General features: G+C 29.0%; 2 protein-coding genes across 2 annotated transcripts; one reads left to right on the plus strand and one right to left on the minus strand.

Moving 5' to 3' along the window:
* The first annotated feature begins 1580 nt into the window (after window positions 1-1580).
* On the plus strand, window positions 1581-3206 carry CYP726A24 (cytochrome P450 71D8-like). Its single transcript, NM_001308739.1, is given in 2 exon segments — window positions 1581-2471; window positions 2598-3206. Coding segments are annotated over 2 exon segments (1500 nt in total).
* Window positions 3207-6925: 3719 nt separating this feature from the next.
* On the minus strand, window positions 6926-8900 carry LOC105629803 (2-alkenal reductase (NADP(+)-dependent)). The gene is made up of 5 exons (XM_020677659.3): window positions 8812-8900; window positions 8035-8492; window positions 7749-7915; window positions 7572-7654; window positions 6926-7482 (listed from the first exon to the last, which is right to left on the minus strand). The coding sequence occupies exons 2-5, from the start codon at window positions 8459-8461 to the stop codon at window positions 7101-7103; spliced, it is 1059 nt and encodes a 352-aa protein (XP_020533318.2). The 5' UTR covers window positions 8462-8492; window positions 8812-8900; the 3' UTR covers window positions 6926-7100.
* Between the last annotated feature and the right edge of the window lie 2568 nt (window positions 8901-11468).

Consider the following 11468-nt stretch of genomic DNA (forward strand, 5'->3'; position numbering starts at 1 on the left):
TTTTTTTAGAAAAATCAATTAAAAATTTCAATAATTGAAAACTGTATACAGCTATGAAATACAGGTCAATGTGTTTTTATATTTTTTATAGAAAATCTAATAATAAGCCACTTATACAAAGAATTAAAAAACGCAATCTTGATTTGAAGTATCTGATTAAGTTGACAGAGCAGAAGAACACAATATTTGTGTCATAAGCGATCACTTACTCTATTTGGTGGCTATTCATGGCCACTGTTCGACTCCATAGTCTTTCTACAAGTCCAATCTAATTACCTTCAAATTTCTACGTTCTATTAAAATGGAAATCTGCACTTCTTTTATATAATTATCCAAATAATAAAAGATGTTAGACAAAATCACTATAATGACGACAGTAACAATAACTCATAACTAAATTTAAAAATAAAATCTTAAAATATAGGCAATAATAAATCACAATATTTGGGCAATAATCGGACATTTTTACATGAAACAGCCACTTTTTATAAAATACTTGAAAATACTACAAGTTACTCACAATCAAAGTTATTATTATATAATTCAACAATTTCATAATAAAAAATTGTACAAAGTACTTAGACGTATTAGGAAATATTGCAAGCATTGATGGAGCTAGGGGTCTAGGGGTGGACAGTCCCCTAACAATTTTTTTTTAAAAAAAAAAATTCATAAGATATTAAAATTTTTTTATTTTATCCACTAAAATAGTTAATTTTTTTTTAATTTCACCCCTCTTAACTTTTGAAAATTTTTTTAACTCCCTAAGTTTAATTTTTAAATCCGTCACTAATTGAAACCGGTACTATTATTTTGCAAACCACTAATTTTTATATGAAATATCTTCTTCTTACAAAATATTAGAAAGTATTATAAAATATTGACAATTGAAGTTATTTTTTTTAATCCGGCAAATTTACTAAAAACAACCACTTTTTACTAAGGCATGAGAAATTATTACAAAGTATCTGTGATCTGAATTATTGTTTTGTATTCCATTAACTTTAGACTTACTATATATTGACAACTGGAGTTATTATTTAGTAATCTAGCAATTTTACAAAAAGCTTCATTTTTTTTTACAAAATTATTAGAAAATATTATAAAATATTGATAATCAAAATTATTATCTTTAATAAAACAACTTCATAAAATATCTATTTTTTAAATAAAATATTTAAAAATATTACAAAAATATTTACAATCATAATTATTTTTTTGTAAATCGTCGTCTTTTACAACAAATATCAACCTTCTACAAACTATTAGAAAATATTATAAAATATTAACAAACAAATCTATCATTTTATAAAAATTCTTTAAACGAAATTATTATCCAAATTATATGAAAGATTACAAAATATTACAAGTTATGGGCATGTAAAAATTTAATGTAAACTACCACAAAATTCAACTGACTTGATTTTAGATGAAGGGATTATTGCGTTGGGGGGGAAGGGGAAGATATGCATTAACGCTTATAAATATGCAAATACGATGTTTTAACAAACTCACCACTAAGGCTCTTACTGCTCCAATCTTCTCCATAACCAAATAGTTTTCTGACTATGGAATATCAAATGCTCTCATTTCCAGTTATTTTCAGTTTCCTTCTTTTCCTTCTCGTCTTATTAAAAGTATCCAAAAAATTATGCAAAGATAATTCTATCCCTCCGCCGGGACCATGGCAATTACCTTTCTTGGGTAACATTTTCCAGCTCGCAGGCTACCAATTTCATATCCGGTTAAGCGAGTTGGCCAAAACTTATGGACCAGTAATGGGTATTAAAGTCGGTCAAGTTCCTTTTCTTATCGTTTCTTCGCCGGAAATGGCCAAAGAAGTGTTGAAAGTCCAAGATCCCACTTTCGTCGACCGACCGGTTGTCCTTGCAGCAGAATTGGTGATGTATGGGGGCCACGACATCGTTTATGCGCCATACGGAGATCAATGGAGACAAATGAGAAAATTTTGCACGTTAGAGTTACTTAGCACAAAACGAGTGCAATCCTTTCGATCCGTAAGAGAAGAAGAAGCTGGAGAGTTTGTAAAATTTCTACTTTCAAAAGAGGGAAGTTCTGTTAACCTTACTCATGCTTTATATGCTTTATCAAATTCTATGGTTGCAAGAAGTACTGTTGGTCATAAAACCAAAAATCAAGAAGCGTTATTAAACGTTATTGATGATACAGTTTCAACAGCGGCAGGTACTAATATAGCCGATATCTTTCCGTCCTTAAAATGGCTTCCTACAGTCAAACGGCAGATGTCTAGAATTTGGAAATCTCATTGTCAAACAGATGAGATTCTTGAAGGTATCTTAAGAGAGCATAGAGCTAAAAGGCAGACGGCAGCTTCCAAGAACGGTGATCGGGCTGAAGCCGATAATCTTCTTGATGTTCTTTTGGATCTTCAACAGAGAGGAGATCTTGATGTTCCCTTAACTGATATCAACATCAAAGGAGCAATCCTGGTTTGTGTATCTTCGTCTTCTCAGAGTTTAATTAAGCTCTTATTTTGTTTTCAAGTTTCAACTGATAATTTCATACATTTCAATATCACTTTAAAACTCGTAAACTGAAAAGTTCATAAATTGCAGGAAATGTTTGGCGCTGGAAGCGACACATCTACAAAAACTTTAGAATGGGCAATGTCAGAATTGATGAGGAACCCAAAAATGATGAAAAAAGTACAACAAGAATTGCGGAGTTTCTTTGGTGAAAATGGAAAAGTTGAGGAAGCAAAACTTCAGGAATTAAAATGGTTAAAGTTAATTATTAAAGAAACATTGAGATTACATCCTCCAATTGCAGTAATTCCAAGGCTTTGTAGGGAGAGGACTAAAGTTTGTGGATATGACGTTTATCCTAATACCAGGGTTTTCGTTAATGTCTGGGCAATGGGAAGAGATCCTAAAATTTGGAATGAAGCTGAAAAATTCAATCCTGAGAGATTTATTGATAGTTCAATTGATTATAGGGGTAATAATTTTGAACTGATTCCATTTGGTGCAGGAAAAAGAATATGCCCTGGAATTACATTAGCTATTGTTCATGTAGAAACTGTCCTTGCAAACTTGCTATATCACTTTGACTGGAAATTTCCTGAAGGAGTAACTGCAGAGAATTTTGATATGAATGAAACTTTTGCAGGAATTATCCGAAGAAAAGTAGACCTTGAACTGATCCCTGTTGCATTCCGTCCTTAATTTCTATATCTTGTCTCAAGATTAGAAGCTATGGTGATTCTATCGACAATAAATGTTCTCATGTTAGTAGTACAGTATTATATGTAAGAAGTTGAGATATTGTAAGGATGGTCTATTTAGTCAAACTGGTTAATGGAAAACGTGTCAAGAATTGTAAAAACGTGTCAAAGGGGAGTGTCTATATAAGTGGCAGTGCGACTCATTTACAAGAGTCAAGAACTTCAGTTCAATTGTAAGAATTTCACTTACAATTTGGGGCAAGAATTGTTGGAAAAAACTTGCTTACACGGGTTACATGGCCCCAATTATGTACGAACTAATGAAACTAAAAATGTTTTAAAAAGTGCTTTGATCTTTCTTTTTTCCAAGTGTACATTTAAAAATACCCTCATTTCAATGATAATCTTTACTTTTATTGGTTTGATTCATTAGTGAAGCAATATATTCGGTTTAGGTAAGTTTTTCCCAAAATATATTTATATCTGACATACGTATAGTCTTATACATTAAGGGTATGTTCAATAAAATTAACTATTTTAATAGTTGTTGACTGTTTTAATTGCATTTAACAATTAGCTGTTTGAGTAGAGTTTTTTATAAAATGTTAAAAGCTAATCATTATATGAATTAAATTTTTATAAACCGCTACCTTAATCTCTATAACATTTATTATAATATCCTAGAAAACAATATGAGTGAAAATGGTTTCCAATTATCCAATTACCTCACTGATCGTCAATTTCATTCAGTGAAAATCTCTACAAGAATTTGTATAATTTAGATTTTTTTTTTTTTTTTTTTTTTTAAGCATTGGTTTCATTGATGGCCATAAAATAGAAGGGTTAAGATATATAACTGGTGGTCATTCAACGAAGTTTATTGTAGATATGCCAAACTCGAATTTATCTTGCTTAAAATTCAGTTTGATAAATTTTTACTCGAATTGAACTCAGCTTAAAACTCGATGAACCTAAAATTTTAGACTCGAATTTGAGTGAGGCTTGATTTCAACTTAAAAAGTTTTGAGCTTAAGCTCTCCTTGATGAATGTTCGAGACTCGAGGCTTGAGCTCGAGCAAGCTTAAAATAAATATTATATATAAAAGCTCCATGTGACTCGATGACATTTTGAACTGAACATTATTGAGTTCGAGTTCGAGCTTAATTCAAGTCAAAATTTTTCAAACTTCTTTCAATCTGAGTTCAAACAATTTACAAACTGACTCAGCCCATTTATACCTTTAACAGTAGCAAATGAGGAAAAAACATTGAGCACATTTCATTTTAGGTACCAATTATTATTTTGCATCAATCTATATTAAAAACAAAAGGCAAGAACCAACAAGGTTATCTTTTAGGTAAGAGTATGAGTGTTTGATCCTTGTGAACGGAGAAAATGCTTCTCTTTATAGACTAAGGACACCTGCGGTATAAAACAAAGATAAATAAATAAAAAGAAAGGTTGCATTTCTATCTACTTACCTTTAAAAATAAAAGTGAACTTTTATTCGTGTTTGAACAAATTATGTATAATATCAATTTTGAATTTTAATATTTTTATTACAAATGATTTTTTTATCTAGAAAAAACCTTAATGTTAAGTAGTTAAATTTGACATTATATTCATTTTTCATCTAATATTAATATAAATAAAGTCTTAAGACCATTAGATGGGTCAAGAAGTTGTGTATTTTCTTTTTATTAGGACCATTAAAAGCAGTTACCGGACATGACTAAAAGCCAATATCTAAACCCTAATGATCCAATATATATTTTTATTGGGCATAAATCTGAAATTTAAATATGCGAATTCAAAATATATAGTCCACTTGCATCTTTCGAGTGTAATGACTGATGTTTGCATAAAATTTATGATAGAAGTGAACGAAATGAACATGGTAGCCTAAATATATCGCATATGTTAATGATCTCAAATAATAGTTTGTATGTCTGCTTACTCAGTTGAGCAATATAATTAGCAGTTATGTTTGCTCAGCTGATGTGATTTTGCATTTCAGCAACATAGGTCTTTTGATTTATTTAGCTCTGTAAGAGGGGCTCAGGCAATCAAGTAGTTAAAAAATTCATCAAGGAAACTAATTTAAATCTATAATTTATAAAAATAACATACATAAAATAAATATAAATTACAAATTCTTTAAAAAAAAAAAAAAACTGTTATCATTAAATCACAATAATTATCGGCTATTTTTCGTTCACCAGAATCGATATAAACATATAAAAGTTGAGTCCTAAAAGCTTATGTGGTATCATTTTAGAGTATTAAGATGCTTACGTGACAATGTTAATTTATTGAGTTAGAAATAATTTTAATGTAAGTCATTAAACAATCGTTGGTAGTTCAAGAATCTTTTAATAAGTATGCTCTACTTACATGATGTCTAATATTAAATGAATATTGGTTCATTATGTTTGGTCGTACTTTTTAGACTAGAATAAATATTTTCCATATCAAATTCAAAATTTTCAACGACTTACGTAGGAGTTCTTAGATGGACAGACCGAATAGTTTGATTGACTAAAGATAATGATAATTTTGCAATAAATGATTTTCTTTTGAAAATATCATTCCATAACTACAATAATAAATATATTGTCATTTAAATTAAAAATTCATGCTTCCTATTACAAAATTAATTAATTTATCAAATACCATAATTAGATTGAGTATATTATGCAATTAAGTTGAATATGCCCCTAAATTATAATGCATTAGGAGAAATAAAAAATTATTAATGCAAAAACTAATATAAGTTATGAAGACCAATAACTAAAAAAGAAAAAAAAATATAAAAAATTAATTAAGATTTTTAGCTTTTTTTTTTAGACAATAGTTATTTAAATATTTAAAAAAAAAATATATTCAGGGAGACCCATTTTCTTCTTGGCCCATATGTGGTTCCATCCATGGGCTCAAGGTGGGATATTATATTTTAATTTTTAATAGGACTAGAAAACAAAATAAGATAATTTAAAAAAAATAGTAATATTAAATATTATAGTCCTATTAAAAATTTAAAATATTATTGTCCGATTATAAAATCCATGCTGGACTGCTTGTACTGTGTGGATTAAAAAATTATAGCTAAAGTACAAACTGTTAATGTTTTTTAATTTTTAATATGACTACAATATTATTTCTATATCGTTTCAGATATTGGTTTTTTATTTCCAGATGTCTTGACAGTAGTTGTGCGGTTTCAAGGTCCGGCTCAGGTAAAATCCATGCTGGACTGTTGCTTTCTTTTCAATTTTATTTATTTTATAATTCATATTTTTTTTTATAAAATATTATATTTTATTTGCTCTGTTACGATTCATAAGATGGCTTTGTTACACTATTACTGTAACAATGAGGGTTAAAAAGTCAAATTCACCCTCTTTTTTGTAAATAATTTTATTGTAGCACCTCTTGGGTAATTAATTTTTTCTAACACCTTGATTATGAAAATTTGGCGCTTAAAAAGCTCGGGCTTGCACCATAATGTAGTTGCTTTTTTAATTTGGGCTTGTGCCACGTTGATGTGATAATTTATGTTCTGTTTGTGAACTGAAGTTTCCCATAGTTGTCCGATTTATATTTTGGAACTTTGCAGAGTTATCTTTTCCAAGCAAAATAAATAAATAAATAAAAATAAAATAAAATAAAATAAAAAAATTCATTCTGGTATACTAATTATTGTGTGAAAAGAATTAATGGGAGCAAAATGAAATTATTTATTTATAACTAATTAACACACAAAAACATTGATTACGAACAAGCTATCACTCTTATTATTCTCCTTCCTCTAGGCAATTTTATTACTCCATTTAAGAAACCAAAATAGAATTACAATTACATTAGAGAAATAAGATGCTTAATTAATAATTATGGTTATTCATTGGCAATTTTAATAACTTGCTTCCCCACATTACGTCCCTTGTATAGCCCAACCAAAGCTGCCGGAGCGCTTTCTAGACCGTCGGCAATATCTTCAGCATATACAATCTTCCCTTGTTTGATATTTGGTATAACCATTTCTAGATATTTTGGGAGTAAGTGATAGTAATCGGAAACTACATATCCTTGCATGCGGATACTTTTCAAAATAACTTGGTTTGAATTGAAAATCCCACAATCAATCTTGCTTGAGATATAATGCGACGTCACTCCACACATAACCACGCGTCCCTGGTATTTCATGTTCAGCAGCACTGCGTCTAACATCTTGCCAGCAACATTATCAAAGTAAATATCGATTCCCTCAGGAAAGTATCTGTATAAATTAAACCCATTAACAAAATCTGCAATGGTGATTTATGTTTCAATCTCAATAAATAGTACTAGTAATCAAGTAAAATCTACCTCTTAAAAGCTGCATCCAAGTCTTTTTCTTCATTATAATTGAAAGCCTCATCGAATCCGAACTTATTCTTTAATAAATCAACCTTAAAATAGAACAAGAATCGAGTATTTGGATAGTTAGCTACTTGAAATAATCGAGTATTCGGAATTTTAAGGGTTGGATGGAATGGAACTCACTTTTTCTTTACTTCCAGCACTTCCAACCACATAACAACCTGCCAACTTTGCAAGTTGGCCGACAAGATGACCAGTTGCACCAGAAGCAGCTGAAACAAACACACAATCTCCTTTCTTAGGAGCCCCAATCTCATATAATCCAACATAAGCGGTCATGCCTGTCATGCCTGCATTTATAAATCCACAATGAGAATCTGGTTGTTAGTTTCTGTAAAAAATTAACATGAACTAGAATAAGGTAAAAAATAAAATAGAAAAGGAAAAAGAAATCAGTATTCTAGAATACCAAGAATTCCAGCATGATATGAGAGAGGCAAATCAGTGTGATGAACTTTAACGAGGGACTGAGCTGGTGTTGGAATGAGAGTATATTCTTCCCAACCAGTCATTCCCCAAACAAAGTCACCTTTCTTGAAGTCTGGATGCGCAGATTCCACAACTTTACCCACTCCAAGTCCATTTATAACTGAACCAAGCTGGAATGGTGCAAAAGGATGCCCAGGTTCTCTTTCTTCTTGCAGTAGGACTCTTATATATGGATCACAAGACAAGTACAGATTCTTGATAAGGACACCATCAGTTCCTTCTGGCACTTTGAGTTTGATTAAATTAGTAGTTACAAGCAAGTTTGATTCTTTAGGGCAACCTTCATTCGCGTATTCTTTCAATGTAACCTGTTTGTTGCTCACTGTTGGTTCACTGATACTACCCATTGTTGCGGAGCTTTCTGTCTACGTGTATAACCTATCCAAATTAGGAACGAAAATTATAAAGCATGTTTTGAACGGATCAATATGATTATAGAAATACAATAAGTGAAGAAAATAAATTAATATTTATAACAGTAATTACAGTGTTTTAAATATTAGTTCCAGAAAAATTTGAAATGTAAGTACATAATGCAAATAAAATTATAATAATGAAAATAAAGAAACAAGATAGAAATTTGATGACTTGTTAAAATAAATGTGCATATATTATTAATTAACCAGAAAAAAAAAAAGGAAAGAGATTTTTCTAGAGTGAATTTTTTATGAATCAAAGAAAAAGAAGAGTAAATGACCTTTGTTTATATCTTTCAAAGTACTCTTGACTCTTACAAGAAACCGCTAGGGAATGTACATATATATATATATAGATCCACACACTCTGATAATCTCAGGTGGAGACTTTATACATATTTTAAATATGTTTAAGGCAAATGCCTTTTGCATTATTACACGTTTTCTTACTTCTTAGTGAACAACAAGCAGCCCAAGTAGATAGTAAACGAGATAACTGACAGCAATAACATATTTTCTTACTTCTTAGCCAACAACAAGCAGCCTAAGTAGATAGTAAACGACATAACTGACAGCAATAACATGTTTGATTGCTTGCACTTCAATTTTATTTTTTCATGTGATTAATTGAGAAAAAAGTTTTGGTCAACAAAGTCAAGCTTGCTTTATAATTCCAAATATAATGATTATTTGTTTTACTATATCAAAAAAAAAAAAATGCTACGTGGATCAATATGATCCATTTATTATATTTATGTTAGTACCATTTAACACGTATTTTGAAATGGGTACACTGCACAAGGAATATTTCTCATTGCTTGTCGTCAACAAAGTTAAGCTTATACTAACTTAAGCTAAATTATCAAATCGAAGCCTGGTGATCTGTCAAGCCACTCAATTTATATTACATTAAGAATAAAATAATTGCGTGGAAAAGAAATCATCAATTTTTTTTAAAAAATATGTATAACCTTCATTATAACGAGTTAAAATGTTTAAAATACCCTCAATAGATTCATCCAGTAGATTCACCCATAATACACACAATATACGATGACTTTTAGATATTTTAGCCCATTACAATAAGAGTTAATGCAGACCCAATTTAAATTATTTTGCACGAATCTTTTTTTTTTTTTTTTTACCTAGAAAAATAACACCAAAATTGCTAATTATTGCTTACGCATTCTAAATTGTGTTTTTCGTTTTTTCTCTACATCGAACACTGTATTGTGATGCGGAGCAGTTGTTAAAGTGTTTAATGAGTATCCAAGTACTACGTCATCCTTTACTTGTACTTTGGACATTTGGAGTTTTGCACAAAAATTTAAACAAATGAAAATTTTCCTGATTTGCTCCAACATTGACTACACCTATACTTGGATTGCTTTTCCCAAATATGACTCTATACAAACGAGTTCTCGCCACCAAGTCAATTGTATTAACAGAGAGACAGATTGCATTACCAGACTCTATTAATTAAAAATATATATATATAAATTAAGATTTGAATTTTCTAATTAAATATTATACTTTTATTTAGTATCAAACCTTCACAAAGAAGGGAGCACAACTCTCACGAAAAAAGAGATAAAAAAAAACTTCAAATATGAAGACAAAGCAATAAAATAAAAAGATAAATCTATTAGAAGAAAGTGGATTTGAATTTATTAAAATCAAATAAAAGATCGGGTCAAAAAAAAATAATCTTTCATGAATATTGGAATAAGAACATTTTTATTATTCAAAAGGATCTATTTCTATTTTTATGAGAAAGAAATTTAAGATTTTTTTTTGTTTCTATACAAGTCTAATGTATATGAATGCAAATCATTTTTTTTTTCTTTGTAACCAATCCTTTTATTCACGGTGTGGATAAAAGTAAAAGTTAAAAGTGGTACAAAATATTCTCTCTATTCCATACATATCAACGTAGTTTAACTTTCACATTGTTTATGAAAACTAATTAATATAGTTGAATTATATATTTTGTTTAGTCTTTTTTCCAAAATATCATTTTATAATGTTAAATGATGGACATCAATTGAGAATGTAAATATACATTAAATAGGGATATGTTAAGAAATTAAATAATAAATGATATTTTAAAAAAGGAATAGAACAACATTTTGAGAGACCGAAATGAATTTATATATATATATATATATATACACACACGGACAGATGAAGTATTATAAATATGAAAGTAAATTTATGTATTTTGTCTTAGAAACAGCAATTGTTGATTTTTAGATTGCTCTGTCAACGTCACAATGCCAGGAATAGTAGTTTAGATTGTCTTGATCCTTGTTGGATTATATGTATCTATACGAAATTCTATAAATGGGAGCTTACAAAGCATAAGCGTCAAAACGTAATCAATTATAAAAACATAAAAGTCAATGTGTAATTGAATTTACTCTTACAAGTAAGGATTGCTTGGCTGAATACATAAGATCTCGTTGCATTTTTAATTTTTATTGTAATTCATTGAATACTTTAATTTATAAAATTATATTTATTAAATATTTTATTTGATCTATTTTATATCTCAATTTATAAAATTAAACCGATTAAATATTTATAAAAAAATGAAAAAATATAAAATTATTATTCTAAAAATTGTATTAACCACGTATCAAATCAATATTTTGTATATAAAAGCCAAAAATTATTAAAATTTATTGTTTCAGTATAAAAAATTGTAAAATTATTATAAAAATGGAGTTAAAGGTGCCACAAGATTGAATTTATAGCTCAAAGTGCCACAATATTTTTTTGTATAAAGTTCAGGGGTTAAATAATATATTTAACCTATATCCCTTGATTAAGTTAAAATTGTTTTATAACTAACAATGTGAATATTCATCAAACACATATTTAACATTAAAAATAAACAAAGCAGTTTGAAACAATAGCATCAAAAAATAATCTTTGC

The sequence above is a fragment of the Jatropha curcas genome, chromosome 7 (genome assembly GCF_041381405.1).
Source record: "Jatropha curcas cultivar XTBG-Jc1 chromosome 7, XTBG_Jcur_1.0, whole genome shotgun sequence".
NCBI lineage: Eukaryota > Viridiplantae > Streptophyta > Magnoliopsida > Malpighiales > Euphorbiaceae > Jatropha > Jatropha curcas.

Excerpts from the sequence above, each read along its gene's own strand:
- LOC105629803 (XM_020677659.3), bottom strand. The coding sequence starts at position 8,461 with ATGGGTAGTATCAGTGAACCAACAGTGAGCAACAAACAGGTTACATTG. Across the intron at positions 7,916-8,034 it reads ATATCATGCTGGAATTCTTG|GCATGACAGGCATGACCGCT; the intron begins GTATTCTAGAAT and ends TTATAAATGCAG. Across the intron at positions 7,483-7,571 it reads TTGGATGCAGCTTTTAAGAG|ATACTTTCCTGAGGGAATCG; the intron begins GTAGATTTTACT and ends TAATTTATACAG.